This window comes from Thermobia domestica, chromosome 14 (assembly GCF_964235325.1).
Source record: "Thermobia domestica chromosome 14, izTheDome1.hap1.1, whole genome shotgun sequence".
Classification (NCBI taxonomy): domain Eukaryota; kingdom Metazoa; phylum Arthropoda; class Insecta; order Zygentoma; family Lepismatidae; genus Thermobia; species Thermobia domestica.
In genome coordinates, this window is record NC_137467.1 from 14,333,721 (window position 1) to 14,357,279 (window position 23,559).

Consider the following 23,559-nt stretch of genomic DNA (forward strand, 5'->3'; position numbering starts at 1 on the left):
TACTCTATTAATATATAACCAAGAACTTGTGCTTTTAAGATTTTCCTTGTAATTATTTTTTCTTTTTTTTCACTATGAATGTAATAAACTATTTGTATCTTTGTAGTTAGTCGGTTTCCTTTAAATATATATACACTGTCCTGAGTGAGTGAGCGTGTGAATGCATGATAAATTTAATTTAAGTAATTTTAGTGATATCATTTGTCATATTAACATCTGTAATATATGTGTCATGTTTTAATATATGTGTTAAGGTAAATAACCTAGGTCATGAAGGACCGCTACTAATGGTTTAAATCGGCTCTAGGAGTGAAACAAAAATAGCAGGATGAGCCTAAATCCGACATCTTTCTTCTAGGAAGTCGAACCTTTTATTGATACGATACATAAATTTATATTGAGTTAATAAGTTTGTTTTTTTTTTTTTCTCTTGGCTAATTCATATGTGTGGTCGATCCTAGAGAACAGAGTTCAGATACTGGATGGTTATCAATCACTGGTTAGAATAACAGTACAAAGAATTAAATTTCACTTTTCTCATTTCCAGGTCTAGGTCTGGGCAACCCCACGATCGTGGTGCCTGGAGCTAGGTCTGGGTGGTATGAGGGAACATGTGTCTATTCCGAAGCATTCCAAAATTGATTAGTCGTTAATAACATTTAGAATGATTCGTCTTTCAACGACTTTTCCGACCTCTTACTATATTTCCGGAATTATCCAGTAATCTGTTTCTTATTAAAATACCCTATTTCTTTTTCTTTCTTCTTTACCTACTTCCTTCTTTTACCCTTCTACTTTCTTCTCTTTCTTTCCTATTTCTAAATGAAAGAAAACGGAGTCATGATTGAGAGTAGTCGCTATTGGCACGGTCAATAAAATGTTTCGATGAGTTTTCTTCGGGAGTCCGATATGGAATAATTAACAATAACAAAAGGTTTATTGGAAGTTACTTTATTGAAGAATAATCATGATTTCGATTAGTAGATGATGTTTCGTAAATCGTCCTCGTTAAAGAGAATTAATTTTAGCGACTCCTCTCCTCTACATTAGCTCTTTTATCTTCGTTTTTTCTTTTCTTTTTTTTTTTTTTTGTTTTCTTTCAGACTGCCTACGTAGCTTCCAACATTAGCTTGGATTGGACTTCGTTTTAATTTTATTGAATGATATCTACATACTAAATTTGGAATTTAATACCTCAGTTTTAGCGTACTGATTATGATACGTTGACCTTATATTTTACATGCAAAGCAATAACAGGATTTGCTTTGTATTTAACACGTTCGCTGCTGAGGACGCCATCGGCGTCCAGTACTGAATTTGGCATATGCGCCGGACGCCTCTCGGCGCTTGTTCCTGCAGCTGATTCACTTTCCCGCCAGTGCTAGCAATACCTGCACTAGCGCTGGCGGGAAAGTGAATCAGCTGCAGGGACAAGCGCCGAGAGGCGTCCGGCGCACATGCCAAATTCAGTACTGGACGCCAATGGGCGTTCTCAGCAGCGAACGTGTTAAAGTAATAACAAGATTTTCCCAATGGCTAACGCGGGAGTTTCCCGAATGTATATGTAATTCTGTATAATGGTTTCACTTGTGCAACTATTTATCTGTTTGTCCTGAAATGACTCTTGACAATTATATTCACAAGTATGTAAAGATCAGTACAACGTATTTTTATCAGGAGTCCTTCGTGAGTGAGTCGGCAGACTCATTGCATTTGTGGCCAGTTAGTCCCTGTTTCGAGTCCAAATGGACAATTTCTTTCGGATGTAAGCTGGGAAGCTGTTTGGATCCCGCTTCAAGCTTATAAGATCCCTTCCAGTATAACCCTGTCGTTGCATAATAACAGCAAGGCAAAACAAACTTATTTCTGTCTATATGTAATATAAATACATAGAGCAAATTATTTAAACCAAAAGAACCTTTTTTTTAAATAAAAACCACGGTTTTTGCCAACCCTGCTTTGTCTACATTATATGGGACAGAAATATGGACATTACACAAAGAGTGGAAACCTTCGAAATGAGTGTGGAGAAGAATGGAGGGAATTTGCTGGGTCGAACGGAAAATGAATTAAAAGTGTTGGAAATGGTGGAAAGGAAATTGGTTGATACATTGGCTGAGAAAGAACTGTATCATGAGGGACGAGCTAGACAGTATGCTGTCAGGAATGAGACGAAGGGGTGAAGGAGGTTACAGTTGATGGGCCGTATCAAAACAGAAAAATCGTACGTGAGAATGAAGAAATTAGCTGAAGACTCTAGTGCACGGAAGCTCTCAGTTACAGCAAGTGACCTGCCAATAATAGCAAAATAACTTTAATGATGATCATGAGTCGAATGGTATAAGCTCGTCTGTCCTCACTTCAGTAACACTACCTAAACATTGTTCGGCGTAAGCTCTAAACTCCGATAAACAAAATATTTGTATCCTTCCGCTTGTCGCAAACACGATTGGCTAGTGATGTATCACTCCCAGTCCCCAGGGGAGGAGCAAATTATACACGTGCATTTTGACAATACTGTCTCGTGTTGTCCAGATACTTACAGCAGCAGCAGAAAAGAAAGAAAAGAAACTCGAAAGATTAAAAAAAAAAAAAAAGTATTTGAATTTCGCTCGTAAACAATTGTTGCTTAGTGAGTAAAGGTTTGCCTTGTTGGTGTTTTACCACAACAATCGCGGAACTGGGATTCATGCCAGTCATCTTTCAGACTTTAAAAGCAGAACACCCGTCTACAGTTGAGTTGGCGCCATAATTATTGCGCATGCTTAGTGTTTATTTCTATTGTTTCATTAGCCACACTCGATTGCAGTATTATTAGATAATTCCTATTATATTTTTGTCATTTATAATAATATAGCAGTTTTATATGAAGCTTCATAGTAAAAGTAATAATCCAATCACATGAACTATTTTGCGGAGGAGTACAAGCGTCGGTAGGACAACAGCAAATCAGTGAGATTTGGTTTCACGTGGCTTTGTTTATCGCAGTTTAGAGCTTACGCCGAACAATGTATAGATAGCGATTAGTATCCTCTTCTCCTTTTTACCGGGGACGCTGTGGCTCAGTGGTAAAACACCTATGACGCGAGAGATTCCTAGTTCGATCCCACGCTGTGTGATTTTATGGTAGACAACATCGTGGCCATGGATTTTATCGGTGACTTTCCCATTTTCTCCCCCATTCTCATTTCGCAATTATTCCTTTCCATTACTTATCTGTCTCCTTTAGCTGAAAGGGTATAATCATGGTACTTTAAATTAGTTACACATTGCATTTAATTAATTTTCTACTTTCTATCTTCTAACCTCTATATACAGGGTGTTACCAAAAAATTGCCACGGTATATTGGGAATAGATGACACGTCAAAATAAGAAAAAAAAAATGGTATGGATCTGGGGTCGGATACATAGTTTCGTAGTTACAGGGTGCCGTAAACGTGAAAAAATAAACTTTAAAGGTCCACAATTCCATTACTATAGGGCTGATCGTAGTTGGGTCAAACCATCACTGAGGAACTAGTATGTGAATTATCAAAATATCCATCTTTCAAAACCTCCGGTACTTGCACAATCATTTTTAGAGAAGCTGTATGGGAGTACTTGATCACTCTTCACCTACCTCTCTAAAAAAAAATAATGTGCAAGTACTGGAGCGTTCTTAAACATGGATATTTGGATAGTACACATACCAGTTCCTCAGTGATGTCTTGACCCGATTACGATCGGTCCTATAGTAGTGAAACTATGGATTATTAAAGTTCATATTTTCACGTTTCGGCACCCTGTAACTCCGAAACTATCCACTTTTGAGCACATGTTCATATAACTTTTTTTTCTTATTTTGATGAGAGAAATCTGTTCCCAAAATATAGTGACACACTTTTGTAACACCCTGTAGTTATTATTACTTTCTTCGTTACATTCACTAATGTTTTTATTTTTTAACATTTATTTTTTCTCCTGTACCCTTTGCATTTTAAATGAAATCTTTGGGAGTAAGAAAAAAAAAAAAAACTAAAATAACGACAGTTATTCAGAACACTACACACCTGTAAAGTTAGCTTACTGTATTTTTATTGTTTATCAGTAGAAAACTTTTGAGTGTTAATAATACGATTATCATTATTTTGTAGTGACATTACCTCGAGTGGAATATGATGCTGAAAAGGAATCCATCGAAGTATTCGATAATGAAAGGAAACCACTGAATGTGCAGTGTATGCCTGTAAGCACAACATTTGCTATCTTTGATGAGTAAGTAATTTTGTATAATATTTTCTCTTTAAAAAATTGCAGCAATTCAGACCTAAAAACAAAATTTAAAAAAAAATGTTGAGTGTCTAGAAATAAGGGAAAAGAAGGCAATAAATGAAAGCGCGTGTACGCAATTGATTATATTACTTTGCAGAGTCCATTTAAGAGCAGTAAGGGCCAGGGGGCTGAAGTCTGATAGGGGGCCCTTTGTGAGTAGTCATGTAGAAAACACGAGGATCATTTAACAGGCACACAAAGATGTATAACACTTAACTCTAGTACCTAGGTATACTCTAGTTTGTATAGTTTACTAGGTCGCATTTAAAAATACAAATAGAAGAAAAAGCAGTATATTGTAATTATATGAACTTACACTATGTGATCAAAAGTATCCGGACACCTGGCTGAAAATGACTTACAAGTTCGTGGCGTCCTCCATCGATACTGCTGGAATTCAATATGGTGTTGGCCCACCCTTAGCCTTGATGACAGCTTCCACTCTCGCAGGCATACTTTCAATCAGGTGCTGGAAGGTTTCTTGGGGAATGGCAGCTCTTCTTCACGGACTGCTGAACTGAGGAGAGCTATCGATGTAGATCGGTGAGGCCTGACACGAAGTCGACGTTCCAAAACATCTCAAAGGTGTTCTATAGGATTCAAGTCAGGATTCTGTGCAGGCCAGGCCATGCAACAGGTGCTCGATCGTGTTGAAAGATGCAATCGCCATCCCCGAATTGCTCTTCAACAGTGGGAAGCAAGAAGGTGCTTAAAACATCAATGTAGGCCTGCACTATGAAAGTGCCACGCAAAACAACAAGGGGTGCAAGCCCCCTCCAAGAAAAACACGATCACACCATAACACCACCACCTCAGAATTTTACTGTTAGCACTACACACGCTGACAGATGACGTTCACCGGGCATTCACCATACCCACACCCTGATATTTGATCGCCACATTGTGTACCGTGATTCGTCATTCCACACAACGTTTTGCACTGTTCAATCGTCCAATGTTTACGCTCCTTACACCAAGCGAGGCGTCGTTTGACATTTAACTGCGTGATGTGTGACCGTTCGACCATGAAATCCAAGTTTTCTCACCTCACGCCTGACTGTCATAGTACTTGGAGTGGATCCTGATGCAGTTTGGAATTCCTGTGTGATGGTCTGGATAGATGTCTGCCTATTACACTTTACGACTCTCTTCAACTGTCGGCGGTCTGTGTCAGTCAACAGACGAGGTCGGCCTGTACGCTTTTGTGCTGTAGTGTCCCTTCAGGTTTCCACTTCACTATCACATCAGACACAGTGGACCTAGAGATGTTCAGGAGTGTGGGAATCTCGCATACAGACTTCTGACACAAGTGACACCCAATCACCTGACCACGTTCGAAGTCCGTGAGTTCCGCGTGGTGCCCCATTCTGCTTTCTCACGATGCCTAATGACTACTGAGGTCACTGATAATGAGTACCTGGCAGTAGGTGGCCGCACAATGCACCTAATATGAAAAACGTATGTTTTTGGGGGTGTCCGGGTACTTTTGATCACATAGTGTACTTTATACAGCTTCCTTGAACAGGAGACAGGTCACGGTATTGTTTCAATTGAGAATAACTCATCTTCCTTAATTTGTTCGTTTTACTTACATACACATTAAAAGTAACTCTAACATAGTTGCTGACATTTCACTTCCATTTCCATGAATAAATGTCTTTTTAGGGAAAAATACCTGGAACTACTAATTACATGTTAAACCAAACTAGAAATAGGGAGTGTTTGATACAGGCGAAGAACTAAACATATTTGGAAAAATTGATACCAAATCATTATTATACGTATGTGTATATACACCTTGTGTAGTCTTATCTTGTGCTTGAAGCTGCGTTTTCATAGTGTAGCTAGATAAATTAGTGATTCTGCCGGCATTCTCCAAGCACCATAAGCATGTCAAATGCTTCAGCGTTGCTATACAACATTGCGTCCACCACACCAAAAATTACACTACACTTGCCGCTTTCTTGTACGGCTCGTCTATAAAATATAACTTTCGTATAATTAGTCACAAAGTATATTCTTGGGTTTTGACCTGTATCGGAGTAATTTGACAACTACCACTGGAATTGTTCGTAGCACCTCCAGGAAGACAAATCACCATAGAGTGTGAACGCCATCTACTGTACTCAGCTGATACGATATTGGTGCTAGTGAGGAATGAGGTAAAGCTAGTGAGGCGCTGTTTTTGTCTGCAGATAGTAGGGGGACTGTCGTCGTTATATTTGTATAAACACAGGAACAAGTGTCTAATAGAAAGTCATAATTTTAGCTATGGCCAAAGTGTAATATTTTCTCTAAATTAAATCTGTTAGTCTTTTGTTCTTTATTTATTCTAATTAACGAAACAAATCAGGAAGCTTGACAACAGCATTCTGACTTGAACACATAAACCACAAAAGTAAGGACTACTACCCAAAGAAATGTGTTCACTTATTTCGTTAGAAAACATCTTGCTCTCCCTACGTATTACCAATCTAAACCGCTGAATCGTTCCGTTCAATAAACCCTTACTAACAGGAAAAACATTCTGCAAGAAACGTTTGTTGTTCAGTTTTTTCAATCATGAAGTAAAATACATACATTTCTCTTTACAATGGTCTAGTCTCTACGCCCTTCCCCCAAAGGTGAAACATGTTATGGGCCTTTTCTGGGAATAAAGCACACTGTGTTCAATGCACTCTATGACATTTCCTTATCGCACTATTTCAAAATGGTTACCCAAATCGAACATTGTTTCTTTCCAGTTGACCATTTAATAAGGTATGACCCATCCAATGTATCTATTTGAAAATTTGAAGTTGGCCCCTGGGTTCCCTTCATGGAGGGCCTTGAGGGTCACCACAACACCACTTGATATGTTTTATCAATCATTCCCTATTTCAGTTTTTGTTTCATCTTTTTATTCTTAGCCGTTTCTGATTTATAAGCTATATATATAAGATATATATAGGAAATACATTGATCAAAAGGGAAAATATACTTCCCATATCCCGAAGTGAGTATATTATAGTTACTATTAAACAGTTAAGATATTAAACAAGAGTAACAACTATATTATGAGCGCTTTCCAAGTGCTAAGTACACTATAAGTAGTTCCAGCATGGTGTATAGTACCTGAACGCATGTCTTTTTTTTTTTTCTATCTTATTTCTTCTATCTTCTCTCTAGTGAAGCGTCAGCGAAAGGACTTACAGTATCTTTCTTCAATGTTGTGTGGTAAATGTTTACACTATTTTCTGATAAAGCTGACATTATTAGACTACGGTATTACATTAGGATCAGAATAAGAAATGAATGGCATTTGGAGAAGCATGTGTTGCCAGTCGTCAATATTTCGCTGAGGCGTTCAATATGCACTTTCCACCTTGGTTGACATACACTTTTGAATATATGTTACAAGGAAGCATCCCATCCCTTGTACAGAAACTTTTCACTTGTAACTACCACCACGACGTTCATGATTGGGCCCTCTCTCTCTCTCTCTTTGTGACCTTAATAACACGTGACCTAGCTTCCCTTCTCAACACGAATTTCCACGTGGGTTTGAATTGTCAATCCGGTTCTAATTTTGATCCATGTATAACTAGTATGCAAATGTTTTGTCTTGTAGCAAATTCAAGATGGAAAAAAAAAAAAGTGTGGAAATTACAAGTTTGTTCTTGAAAATTTTCAGGAATATTCTTTTGGTTTAATTTCAGTGAGGTTCTGATCGCTGACCCTACGTCTGACGAAGAGAATTTATCTTCAGGCATCGTTACTATAGTGATTGAAGGGGAAAAGTTGTCTGCTGTACACAAACCGGGTAAGTTGTCAGTTTATGTTTAGTGTGTGTGCTGTATACATAAAACGGGTAAGTTGTCGGTTTATGTTTAGTGTATGCCGTACACAAATTGGGTAAGTTGTCAGTTTGTGTTTAGTGTGGGCTGTACACAAAACGGGTAAGTTGTCGGTTTATGTTTAGTGTATGCCGTACACAAATTGGTTAAGTTGTGAGTTTATGTTTAGTGTATGCCGTACACAAATTGGGTAAGTTGTCAGTTTATGTTTAGTGTATGCCGTACACAAATTGGTTAAGTTGTGAGTTTATGTTTAGTGTATGCCGTACACAAATTGGGTAAGTTGTCGGTTTATGTTTAGTGTGTGTGCTGTATACATAAAACGGGTAAGTTGCCAGTTTATGTTTAGTGTGTACAAGATGCCATGCCCTGTAAATTTAAAGTGTTTTTTGTCGTCCATAATGTCGTTCATTTCATTATTCATAAGTTTCTGTTGCAGTTTGCGGCACATTTAGATATCTTTTCGAGTTATTTTTCACTGTACTTACTGTACATCGAGTGCTGTTTCTCCATTACGGTATTGAAGACTAACAGTTTTCGTTCCTTTTGGTTTACTCCGATCTTGTTCTCACAGACTTTCTTCAGTTTTCGTAACTTTTCCTTACTCAATTTGCGTGGGCGACCTTCTCTAGGTTTGTCTTCTACCGGCAGACCGTTTTCACAGTAGTAGTAATTGGATGATTGATGACATACAGAGTGTTATAAAAAATGTATTACAATATTTTGGGAACAGATTCCTTACATTAAAATCAGAAAAAAGTTCATATGAGCCTGTGCTCAAAAGTGGATGGTTTTGGAGTTATAGGGTGCCGAGAACGTGAAACAAGTGAATTTTAAGAGTTCATAGCTCCACTACTATGGAACCTACCGTAGTCGGGTCAAAACATTACTGAGGAACTGTTATGTGAAGTATCCAGATATCCGTGTTTAAGAATGCTCCAGTACTTTCACACCAATTTTTTAGAGAGGTAGGTGGAGAGTGATCAAGTACTCCCAAACAGCCTCTCTAAAAATGATTGTGCAAGTACCGGAGGTTCTGAAAGATAGATATTTGGATAGTTCACACACTAGTTCCTCAGTGGTGTCTTGACACGACTACGATTAGTCCTATAGTAATGGAATTGTGGACTTTTAAAGTTGATTTTTTCACGTTTTCGGCACCAGTGTTGCTATTCAGCCGGTTTGCTGGAACCGTTTGTTATACTTAGACATAACACTAAATTATACCCAAATATACTCAAGAAGAGTAAATTTTAGTTTAACTATCTTTGTTTCTAGACATTCTTACAGCTACTGAGTTAAACATATGATCTATCAGAACAAGGTATGAGCATTTGTTTCTTAATCTCAAATGCTCAGATATCAAGAATGAGAACTGGAATCCATGAATGTAGTAGTGAGGATTATTCACATTTAAAACACATACAGTACATACCATTATCAATAATTGTTGATCTATAAGGTCATTCCAATACTTGTGGACAATTATCTATCTTGGATAATTCGTTTCCAAGATATTCGCAGTGCTACCTAATTTCGTCACACCACCTTGTATTAGGATGCTGTGTCAGGTCTCTACTTGCCCATTTGTGGTAGCCAGTAAAAAAATTGATTTTGTCTACATTGTATGATTTGTTTCGTAAGAGAGTTATATATATCCATTTACTATCTGTCCCTCCCTCCCTCTATATATATGTATATAGATAGAGAACCGATTATTAAAAAATTAGAAACACACCACTGCGTATAATATGAAACTATGAACTTCTTCGTTTATTTTGACAAATTTTTGTAATACCCGGTACCAGTGGCGGCGATTGAACGTTAAAAGTGGGGGGGGGCAAGACATGATCTGAATATTTGTATATCAATGTTAATATACAAATTTCCCTTGTTGAAACTATATACATTAATAGGCCATTTCAGAAAGTAGGGGGCAACTGCCCCCCTTTCCCCCCCTAATCGCCGCCCATGCCCGGTACATTATAATAATTGGTTCTACGCGGATACTTCTCCTTCTGAAACTGTTTTACTATACCCACCTTCTTCAAAGATCCAAGAAAGAGATATACACGCTTCCGGAACAATAGTCTTTCCGACTTAACTGAGCTTATGTTTATTAGAGCTTCTACACCTTTCGACTCTACATCAACACACGCTTCCCTTCGTCACTGTTAACACTGACGCAGATACATCCTTGAAAGTTGTGCAGGAACTATTTACTCATCTGTTAGTTTTTTTTTTTTTATTTATTTATTTATTTCAATTTTGTAGTTATAATTCTTTCAACTGGCAACTGTTTTGTTTTAGGTGGAAGCCCATTGTCTGAATCGCAGCTTCAAGATTGTATTGCAAGAGCAAGAAACAGAAGCCGATTAGTCTGTGAAATGATCGAAAAAGCTCTTCAAACTCCTGATGGATAGAGAATCTTATCTTTAATTTTTAATTTTTTTTTTAATGAATATAAATAAAACATTATTTTTTGTAAGAAATTATTGTTTCAATAATGTTAAACATGTGAGACTTTCCGGGTAGTGAGGGCGAATTCAACGAAAATTACGTGCAGTCTGGTTGTTTGAAATGAAATGAAATCTTTAAGTTTTACGTCCCGCGCTTATGCCGACTAAGCTAAAGCAGACGGTGATGATGAGAAATGAAGAAAGTGGGAGGAAATGGGAGAACCCCGAGAAAACCCCCACACACGGTGTTTGTCCACCACAAAGCTCGCTTGGCGCGAGCGGGGATCGAACCGAGGACTGGTTGTTTGAGTAGTAATACCAAACTACTCTGTGGCAGTCAGTTCTCGTGCTTATACACAGTGCGTGTGTAGTTTATAGAAGTCGCTTCTTTTTCTCTCGGAAAACACAGTTGCAAACAAATAGATGATTATTTTGACCGTTCAGAGAGTATTTTCAGAAAACAAACCTTTCAGAGTTCGCCCTCACTCTCGGAACGCCTCATATAAATTCACAATTTCTAGCAAAAGTCGTCACCCCTTCGGAATAGTGCCTTACGTTCAAAAGATTGCACTTATGAAGAGGTACAAGATATAGCTATTAGTCCTATTCACATGTTTTAATGTTCTGTGGTACATTTTTGTACACAATATAACGAACATAATATGTTGAAAGAGAGTAAAAGAAACATAATAATAGTAAAAATAAAGAAAAAACGAAACAAGCAGTTGGCGGAGTGAGAATGTGGGAGTAAACGAGAGAACCCCGAGCATCATGAACGTGGGCTGGGATCAGAGGTGAATGCTCGCTCATCATAATAGTAAAATGGTGAAGAGCTTTCAAAATTCTTGCAGATACAAAAGCCACTGATCTTTTGTGAAGACACAAGAAACTAATCAATCCTAGCACTTCATTATCTTAATTGGAGATATTCCTGGTTTGTTCCACTTGAATGCCAGGTACACTCATGTCCAAAATTATTGTCATGTCTGTAAATATGTTGTTGTAGGAATATAATTTGATAACGAATTCGCCCGGTATTTCCTATAATGTTAGTATGTGCAAAATCGGAAGAGACATGTATGTGGTACATTTCATGTCAAAAGAGCAGCAAATAAGAACAATACAACTAAAATAAAACTTTCTTATCCATTTACAAAAATTTTTTTTTTTACTCATTCTAATTTTCATATTTATAATTTTTTCCTACGAAATTTACCACAAATATACATTTCCCGATTATACACATAGTATTAGTATTAAAAGTACCCTGCAAAATTATTATCAAATTATATTCTTACAAGAGGACAGTTATAGATATGCGACAAGCATTTTGGACATGAGTCTACCTTAATATTCCTTTTACCCATGATCGTTAACTTCTCGTTGCTTTCATCATCATTTTGGATTCTGTTCTATTGAAATATTGTTTTTATTTAGTGTTGCTTCTCATAGTCTTGAATCTGTAAGTTGTGTTATACTTGACATGGTATAACATTAGCTCGATTCCCAATCGCAGTGCTGATGGTAGTGTCAAGCGTTGGGTTTTGATTACTGGAAAAGTTTTATTCTGTGTATCCATTAGTTAACAAGCAAACACAAAAAACAAAACAAAACAAAAAGAAAGTCCTTTTGGTGGGCGAACGCCGTATCGAATTCGCAATTTCTTCCCCATCTGGTAGTTTCCGAATTTGTGCAAATAAATTAGATACAAGGAACAAAATACACACGTAATAATACTAAATCTTTCTCCCCTTACTCCATTTTGTTGTGGAACTTGTGCACGCGAATAAAGTATCAAAAAGTATTCACAAGCCACACAACTAACGTTCATAGGATTGATAAAAAAGTCCACACCTTTCGATAAACTTCCAATTGCGTTTTTTATACTAATTGGAGGGCGCTGAATACAACGAAACTATTTTAAATGTACACTCATCTCCAAAATTATTGTCGCATGTCTATAAATATGTTGTTGTAGAAATATAATTTGATAATGAATTTGCCCGGTATTTCTTATAATGTTAGTATCTGTATAACCGGCAAAGACATGTATGTGGAAAATTTAATGTCAAAAGAGCAATAAATAAGAATAGAACGAAAATAAAACTTTCTTGTCCATTTAGCAACATTTTGTTTTACTCATTATAATTTTCTTATTTATAATTACTTTCCTATGAAATTTACCACAAATATACATTTCCCAATTATACACATAATATCAGTATTAAAAGTACCCTGCAAAATCATTATCAAATTATATTCTTAAAAGGAGACAGTTATAGAAATGCGACAATCATTTTGGACATGAGTGTACCTGTCCATTGGGTCACAAGGAAAATGACATCAAAAGTTAGGATCTTTGAAGTATCGTTTATGCAAATGGTGAAAGTGTTCACACTTGGATACATTTCTAATTCGATTTGTATATTAGGTAATTTGAGAAACCTGAATCCGATTAACTATTTTATAAATAAAATATCTCAATTTTAAGATAAGTATTCTTTTGACTCAATGAACGGATGTTTTAAACTAGTTTCATTAGATCCTGCATTTTCAAATTAGTATAAAAGCCCAATTAAAAGTTTATCCAAATGTGGGATTTTTTTTTTTTTTTTAACCAGTGGCATGAGCGTTAATTCTTTCGTGCATGTACACTCATGTCCAAAATGATTGTCGCATATCTATAACTGTCTTTTTGTAAGAATATAATTTGATAATGATTTTGCAGAGTACTATTAATACTGATACTCTATTTATAATCGGGAAATGTATATTTGTAGTAAATTTCATAGGAAAAAATTATAAATACGAAAATTAGAATGAGGAAAGCAAAATGTTGCTAAATGGACAAGAACGTTTTATTTTCGTTTTATTGTTCTTATTTATTGCTCTTTTGACATGAAACTTTGCCACATGCATGTCTTTGCCGAGTATACACATACTAACATTATAAGAAATACCGGGTGAATTTATCATCAAATTATATTCCTCCAACAACATATTTATAAACATGCGACAATAATTTTGGACATGAGTGTACCTTGGGTTTAAAAAAAAACTTCTCCTATATCTAATAATAGACGACTTTAGTGAGATTTTAACACACTCGCTGCCGCATATACCAACGGTGGAAACGCCGAATCGATTTCTATAAGGCACGTATATTACCCGTGGTATTACAGAACCTGTTGCTCTTCTGTAGGCTGTAGACTAGTAGGAATGACCTCTCCATGAAATCTATAAACGTAGCCCCCAAGACTGCTTAGAAAAATATTACTATTGCTTAAAATAAAAGACAAATTCTGACCAAACCATATAGTATTTATTAAATAGTATCGTTACAGTTTCGGCAAAATATCTTTGCCTTCATCAGACTATAGAATACAATCTGTAAGACTGCAGCTTATACTTGTATACCTCAGAAATGAGAAAAGGTCATATCTAAGAACCAGTAAGATCCATCCATTCATATTTAACAATTTTTAATTACATATTTTTGCAGTTTTTAATAATACAACTTATTAATGATACAAAATTGCTAAAAATGAAAAGACCTTGTTATGTTATTGGTTTTCTAGATATGACCTCCTCTGATTTTCTGAGATACTGTATATATGAGTTGTAGTCTTAGCGATTGTATCTGATAATGTGTCTGATGAAGGCACGTATACTTTACCGAAACTGTAACGATTTTATTTATTAAATAGTATATGGTTTGGTCAGAATTTATTTTCTACAGGAAGTTCCAAAGCCAGAATGCCATTACTGCTATTTTGAAAATGAGGAGTTGCACTACTGATGCTGACCTGATGGCAACATTCACTATGAAGTTGCCCGGTAGCTAAGGGCATTCTAAAATACGACTTACCTTCCGGGTTGCCATCGTGCATTTTAACCCTCGCACTACCTAGGTATTTTTTTGTAATGCGAACTACTAAGGGTGATGGTGGTGATACCCACTTGTTAAGATTAAAAATATCTCGCAAAAGAAACATATTAGAAACTCTCAAAAATCTCCAGGGACTGAAAGTGAACAGTTCATGGGATAAGACTCACAACCAAATTCAGGAAAGGCGGGATAAGCTATTTATTATACTGCAAATCTAGGAGTGGAGCTCCTCCGTGGCTAAGCGGTTAGTATACGCGCCTTTGGGTGGGCAGCCCGGATTCAATTCCCGACGGAAGCTTATGTGGTTCGGATTCCACGTTAATCAGTAGGTCCCGTCTTATATAGCCTCGCTGCTGAAAGGGACGTTACACTCAAAATCAACTCAACTCAATCTAGGAATGACGCTACTAAATGTCACATCTACTACCAACGTAAGGGGGGGATCTGTGCCCACCAACTTAAAATAGCAAACCATCGTAAGGTACACGCTTAAGCTAAACATGTTGAGCACCCCCCCCCCCCCCCCCGTTGGTGGTCCGAGGGTTAAGTCGATGGATACTTAATTTACCATCAGGATTACCCTGACTATTGGCAAGGTGATCTGAACTGCCAAATAGATACCATACACTTTCAAACCATGGCCCAACGTCCACGTCGGAACCATAGCTGTCTTCATTGTATTATATACAAACAAAACAGACAAATTGCAAGGAAGAAAATATGAGACTTTAAACTCTGCTATAGAAATTTAATCAAACTTCGTAAATAAAATTATCACATTTTAACATAACTCCGTTCTCATCAACAATCTCACATTATATCTTTCTTGTTTTCATCCATTCACTCATCATAGCAGATCTCATAAATAATCAACGCTGTTCTCTTCCAAGGTTGTCATGATTCAAAGAAGACTTACAATAACACTATTAATTACATTCTCTGCAGCAGAATATCTATAGATATACATATATGTACATATTTACGTCACAATTCACACATACACGTTTGCGCAGTTTATTTCAAACTAGTTTTACTAAAGGTGTTCAGAAGTGATTAATATTTACATTTTTTTTAATGAAAAAAAAGAAAAGAAAAGAACTTGTATGCATAACATGTCTAAAGACATGACAATAACGAACAAATGTCTGCATAATTTGAAATCAATTTAGTATTTTTTTTCCTACAACAACCAATTCATTTTTTAAAAATTTGGCACAGAAATGGTTTATATATATACACACACACATATATATATATATAGTACTGTCGTATACAGAAACAACACACTATTCGTAATATTGTATTATAACTATAATTGTTAAGTGTCACACAAGAATTCTTAGCCAGGTTTAAATTTTTCCTGCCGGTTTCAACACGGATTTTTGTTATGTTAAGCATTGGAAAGTTATTTGCTACAGTCCCCTGGATCACCGATTTTTTTAACGCTTCAGTAAATAACCTGAAAACAATTTATGTACTTGTTTACTCAACTAAAATTTATACTTTAACATAACTTAATTTCCAAAATGTGTCCCTGATTTATATATATATATATATATATATATATATATATATATATATATATATATATATATATATACACACGAGGGGCAGTCAAAATGTTCACGAAATGGTGATTTACCATTGCTGGAAACAACGCTGTAAGTCCTGTTTTGGTATGTTCCGAAGTTCAATCATCGCGTTAGTTTGAACGTCTTCTACAGTGGCAAAACGATTACCTCTGAGGCCGTTTTTGATCTTGGGGAAGGCCAGAAATCTGCTGGTGCTAAATCTGCCGGAGAGTAGTGGCGAAGCCTAATCCCACAAGTAGGGTAAGCCCGATAAACTAACAACACAAATAACATTTAATGTATCATAAAATGTTCAAAATTATAGTCAGAATTCTATTTTCCTTATTGAGTTAAACAAAAGACACTACCAAATCTATTTATTTTACAGAATTTTCTTAGCTGCATTTCTAACTGTTTAGAGTTAAATTGATGTGCATGTATACATAGTATTTTTTTTTTTTTTAATTTTACAAGAAAGGATGAATACTTTATAAGCAAAAGTAGACGGAAAGTACTCTATTATTATTATTATTATTATTATTATTAAACAAATATTTACATGGAGGAAAACATGCAATGTGTATTAATGGAATATTCCCATTTAGCTCCACTACAAATATTTTGAAGTGCAGTTCATGTTTTCTTCTGTTTGGAATTTGCAGGGGGGATGAGGTGAATTTCCTCCTCACTTGCTGTTTTCATTTCCTGCATATTTGAAAATGGAGGGAGAGAAAAAGTAAGTACATTCTTACAGTTAACTGTCACATTTCTTGGATAAGCGTTTGTCACTTGCATCTCCCACTTTAAAGTAAGTACAATACTGCATTTAATTAATACATTATGTGATAATGACTTCACTAGAAATGTTAATGCTCAGAAGGAACTTCATTTGAATCAAAGCAAAATATTTAATATTGTATTCTATGCATTTGCATATTTAATGGGGGTGGCTTCCGGGCCTAAGCACTCACCGAAATTTTATCGCAACTTTTGTTTTATATATATTACAGAATTTTCACATTTCCAGGAATGAAGTTAGCAAAGCTCCTCCCGAAACAAGCAAAGTCCCTCGAAACAAAATCGTAAATTCCCCACTGATTCTAAGAAGTGGAAAACTCAAATTACACAGAAATATTATTATTTATCCTGTACGGTAGCGTTTGGTAAATTTATATATATGTTTAATGTATCAGGCTTGTATTCTACAAGATATTATGGTCCAGGCCCCATGTAGAAAAAAAAAAAAAAAAAAAGAAGCTACTCTGAATAATTCCTGAGAGTATATACCTAAAGTAAACAAACTAAACAAATTATCACTAGGGGCACAAGTTTTTTGCACTAAAAATTTGAAAATTTCGCGTTTCGTTGTTCAATAATTGTAAACAGAAACTTCCTACTCTGTGTTAAGGAAATCATTTTACAACATATTTGCATTGAAAGATGCCTTCAACGCTAAAAACAAACCTCCCAGAGGCGAGCCTTCGCACCTTCCCAACAATGCGTGCAATCCCCAGCGATAATAGCTTCGCTTTCTGAACAGCAAAACCCATAAACCTGTCTAGCGAGTTGGTGAGGCTCAGACGAAAGGGACTCCCAAGTGTTTCCAACCTACTATTTTGTTACCGAAAAAACCGAAATGTTGAAGTATTGACTTTATTTTATGAGAAACCGAAGATAAAGAAAATATACGGTAGGAAACAGGGTAGGCCAGGCCTAAGAGCCTCATAGTACGCTTCGCCACTGCCGGATAGGGAGACTGGTAGGCGAAGGGGATCTGCCGTTTCTGTTCGTTTCTGCGATCCGTTTTGCCACGTAGAAGACATCCAAACTAACGCGACAGCAGAACTTCGGGACATACCAAAACACGACTTTCAGCGTTGTTTCCAGTAATGGCAGAAGCGGTGGAACAAATGTGTGTGTTCTCAAAGAGCTTATTTTGAAGGCGATTAAGTGAATATGTATCTATATTGTGGTAATAAATAGTTACAATGAAATTCCGGGAACTTCTTGACTATCCCTTGTATATATATATCTTAAGGGAAGTCACATTGGTGTACTAATGTACTAATTCCTGTATAGAGCTTTTAAATCTTTACCCATGTGACTTCCGTAAAACATCATCATTGTATAAATCCAATCTTTTTAAACAGGTCTGTAAATAAATAAATAAAACTAATGTCTTCAACATATCATGATAGATATCAGAAAATTTTCGTTATTTTAGTGCGGTCTTTACTCTTGGAAACCGGCATAAATCAAAGGAGGCTAAATACGAGAAATACGAAGGATGATCTAATTCAGTAATCGATTCCTCCCCCCCACAAACTCTCTGATGAGAAATGTTCGATCACTCACATAAAGTTTGTCCAGAGATCAACATTTATTTCGTAAAATCGCCAACTAGCGAGTAGTTCATTTCACTTGAGGCATACACACGGACATGGGTTTAGTTAAAACATGTCGGAACACAATTATTCAGTTGATTCCAACCAAATCACTGATGGTCCAGCCAAGAATAAAATTGTCCCATCTCACAAACTCATTCAATGATGATATTTTTTTTTCACTGGGTTGTTTCCAAAACCTTATAAAAATGCTGCAAAATATTGCCAATTGTAATAAATTAAGACAAAAAAAAAAAAAAAAAAAAATGCTTAGCTGTGAACCAACATGACGAGATTGTACATGAAACTTCTTCCACGGATACGTCAGTAAATATACTATTGTCAATAAAAGGATACTTAGACAACCAACAGAATCTTAGCAAAAGCGGACACCTCTCCCTATTATCAATAATGTTAGAAAGAACAAGCCAATTCGAAACTTCTTTTGGCGTAGAAAAGGACGTGAAACTAGACAAGATTTCCACTTATTTGGCAAGTATGAATTTCCTGACTTTTCCAGGTTTTAAAGTTACGATTTATAAATTTCCACGTCAATATATAATATAAGAAACAACTATATTTTTCCCGACCGGGGGTTCCTCATCTACTATGCATGTACAGTCAGCGACAAAAGTTATTTCCGTTTGGTAGAATTTATTTTGGGAATAATGGTGGTCGTTCTGTATGGTTGCGAAACATGGTCGCTTACTCTTACGGAAGAACGCAGACTGAAAGTCTTGTTCAAGACTGAACGCAGACTGAAGGAAAATTTTTGTGGGGGGCGCAGTGGCTCAGTGGTAGGGCGTTCACCTCCGGTGCTTGGGGTCCCTGGTTCGATCCCAGCCCGCGCCGTGTTGACTGTGGTGGACAAACACCATACTCGTGGGTTTTCTCGGGGTTCTCCCGTTTCCTCCCACTTCCTTCCTTCCACCATTTCATTCATTTCTCATCATCACCGTCTCCTTTTAGCCTAACCGGCATAACCATGGGACGTAAAACTGAAAGATTTCATTTCATTTTTTTCTTCTTTTGAAAGTGTTTGAGAACAAGATCCTAAGATGAATATTCGGACCTAAGAGAAATGGGAATGGTGCAAAAACTTCATAACGAGATTCTACATAATTTATGTCGCTCATCAAACATTGTTACCCTCTTCTAATCTAGGAGACTTATGTGGGCAGGGTCATGTAGCCAAAATGGAAGAAAGTAGAAACGCTTTCAAAGTTCTAACTGGAAATCCATTCTGAAAACGTCCATTAGGATGACCTAGGCGCAGATGGGAGGACAATATTAAGATGGATCTCGCACAAATGAAAATACAGAGTAGAAACTGGATCCAGTTAGCTAAGGACAGAAGTCAATGGAGAGCTTTTGTTAACACGCCATTGAACCTCCGGGTTCCATCGGCCATAGAGAGAAAGAGAAAGAAAGAGATAGTGGTATGGCTGGAACGTACAGTAAATTACATACTAAAAACAGTACAGTAAATTACATTCTTTTTAACATACTAAAAACTATATTCAAATTGTCCTTCCGTTCTAAAGTTACTGACGAAACTAATTTTCATCAAATGGAAACAGCTTTTGTCGTTGACTATACATGTATATACTGTGTGTGTGTAGGCAGAGAAGTTTTGCAAAATAAACTAGTTTATTTTTTATAAAATATCCCCTATCAATTAAGCAGGTAAGACGAGAAGAGAAACAGGTTTTGACAAGTAAAAATCCGTACTTAAAATTCTCTGACTTTTTACGAGTAAAATAAATTCCTGATTTTTCCAAGATTTCCAGGTCAGTGAGAACCCTGCCAGACATGGTTATTTTGCAATCTAGACTCATGTGGATCCAGTCTCAGTATCCTCAAAAGGGCTGGCGCTCACTGATAACGACTGAAGAGCACGCTAGTTCAGACTCGCACTTGCTCGAGCTCAGGCACGCGTCTGAACATGTCAGTTAAAATAAAAGAATTTGTAAGGGCAAGTATGCACTCTTGTCAGTAATTGTATAGGATAGAAACTTGCAAAAGATAAAGAATCCACGGAACTGATTACTTCCAATTTTTTTAATAGTAATTATAAATTATCATAACAGGACATTGTGTCTACGGTCTGCAAGGTGGCTACACTCCTTGTGCTCTTTAACCAACAACTTCTTATACACAAAATGAAAAACAGAAATCAATCCACTAGTGTTATTAGGGACTTCTATAACAATAAATTCTTCGTAGAACGCACAGGATTCTACTGCCACTGGTTATTTTGATCACTGAAGCACATATATCCGTTATAGGGGGGCGCGGTGGCTCAGTGATAGAGCGTTTACCTCCGGTGCTTGGGGTCCCTGGTTCGATCCCAGCTCGCGCTGTGTGGACTTTGTGGTGGATAAACACCGTGCTCGTGGGGTTTCTCGGGTTTCTCCCGTTTCCTTCCACCATTTCATTCATTTCCCGATATTACCATCTCCTTTAGCCTAACCGTCATAACCGTGGGACGTTACACTTAAATATTTCATTTCATTTTAAATATCCGTTATACTGCGACAAGTAGTACGATAGACATAATGACGGCCAATCACAAATAGCTGCCACTACAACTATTATAACCAGAAAGTATATCGCTGGAAACAGTAATAGTCAATTTGGGAAGAAAATGTAGGTATATATTAGTGAATTCATACACTATTCTTTTACACTTGCTAACACAATACCATTGCAACTAGGATCTGAATTAACAATATGAAAAGGGGTGAAGCTAAACGAGAACCGATTATATATGCGGTTGACTGGCTAATTGTACTTCGATCTTTATATGAAAACCAGTCAATGTAAATGTTTACAAAATAGCAGATAGACTTCCCTCCAATATTATACGGAGCAGAATGTTGGACGACGAAGAACAGAAGTTGCATGTTGCGGAGATGGAGATGCTACGGTGGATATGTGGAGTGATGCGGAAAGACAAAATTTTAAGAATGAAGAGATCCGGGGTACAGTAAGAGTGAGACCAGTAGTAGAAAAACTGCAAGAAAGTAGACTGAGATAGATTGGGCATGTACGAAGAGCTTTGGAATACTTAGCTCACCGACTGGATGCTGTAGAATTGAATGAGAAACGAGCGCGAGACCAGTCAAAGAAGTGGAAAGATTGTGTTAAGAACCAGGGGCGACATTTAGGAGGGGGCAGGAGGGAGCAACTGCCCCTCCCCCCAAAAGTTCGAGGAATACATATACTTTAATCGATTTTCTATTGATATACTAGTACAAAACGTGAAAATCTTATGTCTATGGTGCTCTTGCGCCCCTCAAGCGAAGTCTGAAATGACGCCCCTGTTAAGAACGATATGGTACAGTGTGGTGTCATAGCGGGTATGATACAAAACAGAAACAAGTGGAGAACAACGATCTGAAAATCTGACCCCAGCTAACTGGGAAAAAGGATTAAGAAGTCAATAGAACTGGTAAAATTTTTGTACAGAGTAATTTGTTTTTCAAGCCCTATTTTCCTTATACTAAACGACAAGAAATGTCATTCTTAATGTAATATTACACAGCGAGTACCTTTTTTTTTGTATGTGTTAATAAGTATCACTTTTAAAAATATTTTTGGAAGACCCATAACCAGGGGCGTCACTTAGGGGGGCAGGAGGAGGCAACTGCCCCCCCCCCAGAGTTTGAGGAATATATATATTTTAATAGATTGTCTACTAATATACTAGTACAAAATGTTAAAAGTCTTATGTCGGTTGTGCTCTTGCCCCCCTCAAGTGAAGTTTGAAATGACGCCCCTGCCCATACCATTTATAACTTCATGTTTCATACTATTTTATACTTAGTTATACATTTCATGTTCAGAACTAATTCAGTCATGGACTTGGAGGAGCATCTGACTTTGTCTTACACCATATTCTCCAGCGGTGAAAAATTGAATATAATTCAGAACAAGGGACGAACTGCGTAACCAAGTAGGTAGGTTAGCGCACCGCCATCGTAGGCCGAAGATCAGGGTTTGATTCCCGTCCCAGCAGCATTTTCTCCTTCTAAATTTCACTGCTGATTGTTTCCTTTACCCACCAGAACACTTCATCTTTCATTAAGAGAAAAATAAATGATAACAGAAAAAGAAGACGACGACTTCCACAACTAGCATCAACATATAGGGAACTTTGATTAGGGTAAGGGCTTATGCAGATGTGGGTCCGCACTTCTGGATATTTTCAAGTGAATTATTTATATTATACAGGATACTAGTAAAAGAATGGCTGAATTTCTAAAGGAATAAAACATATGTTTACTATTACAGACAAGCTCTAGGGTGGATTTTTCTGAATAACTCTTACTTTGTACTACGAACGCCGTTCCTTTTAATTTGAAATCCTTAGTTGGGAAGACGTACTCTAAAACGATTAGTAAATAAATAAATAAATAAATAAAAACAATACATTCAATTATAAAAACAAACATAAAGAATTTTTTTGAAGTGAATAATACTACAGTGGTAGTGTTAGTGGCTTTTAAACATTAATTCTGTTGCAGAAGTTCGTAGAAGAGTTGCAACACACAAGGAAATAATCGCTATATATATATAAACTACGCAGTTTGTTTAAAGTGATAGGCAGGGTAAGAGAACTGAAATATTGTTTCGGCAACATCTCACGGAAAGGGATTTAGTTCTAAGAAAGAGGCTGGATTTAATTATAAGTGCTAAATTAATTGACAAGAATGTTTCTCAATACTTGGGGGCGTTTATTTTCTTTTTTTACAGGACAAGAAACATAATTTTTTCAATGGAATTAATGTGATAGCTTCTACCCACATCGCATAAACATGGGATTAAGGTCACGGAGATTACCGACGTATTAAAAGGAACGGTGTTCTTGGTGCAATGTGAGAGTTATTTCACTATCTTACACGGAAGTAACCTGTGTCCGAGATGTTCAAGCACGCAAGGCCCGTTTCATTCGAGCTCAAGTTCAATAACTGATCCCAAGCCGTGAACGAGCTCTGTAAATGAATAACAAACCAAGCAAGCCAGAGCATGATTTCGAGCAAGCGTGAGATTTAATAAGTTTAGTGAGCGCAAGCGAATTCTGTCGAGAATTTGAAGCTTAAAAT

The 23,559-nt window shown here is 36.7% G+C and overlaps 1 protein-coding gene across 1 annotated transcript in view; it reads left to right on the forward strand.

Annotated features, from left to right (window-relative positions):
• LOC145669533 (exosome complex component RRP43-like) overlaps positions 1-10,640 on the forward strand; it is a 32,793-nt gene extending 22,153 nt beyond the window's left edge. Inside the window, exons 5-7 of the mRNA XM_081737719.1 lie at positions 4,135-4,255; positions 8,011-8,114; positions 10,459-10,640. Coding sequence (XP_081593845.1) covers positions 4,135-4,255; positions 8,011-8,114; positions 10,459-10,571 — 338 coding nt within the window. The 3' untranslated portion in view covers positions 10,572-10,640. The remainder of the gene's footprint in view (positions 1-4,134; positions 4,256-8,010; positions 8,115-10,458) is intronic.
• The last annotated feature ends 12,919 nt before the right edge of the window (positions 10,641-23,559 follow it).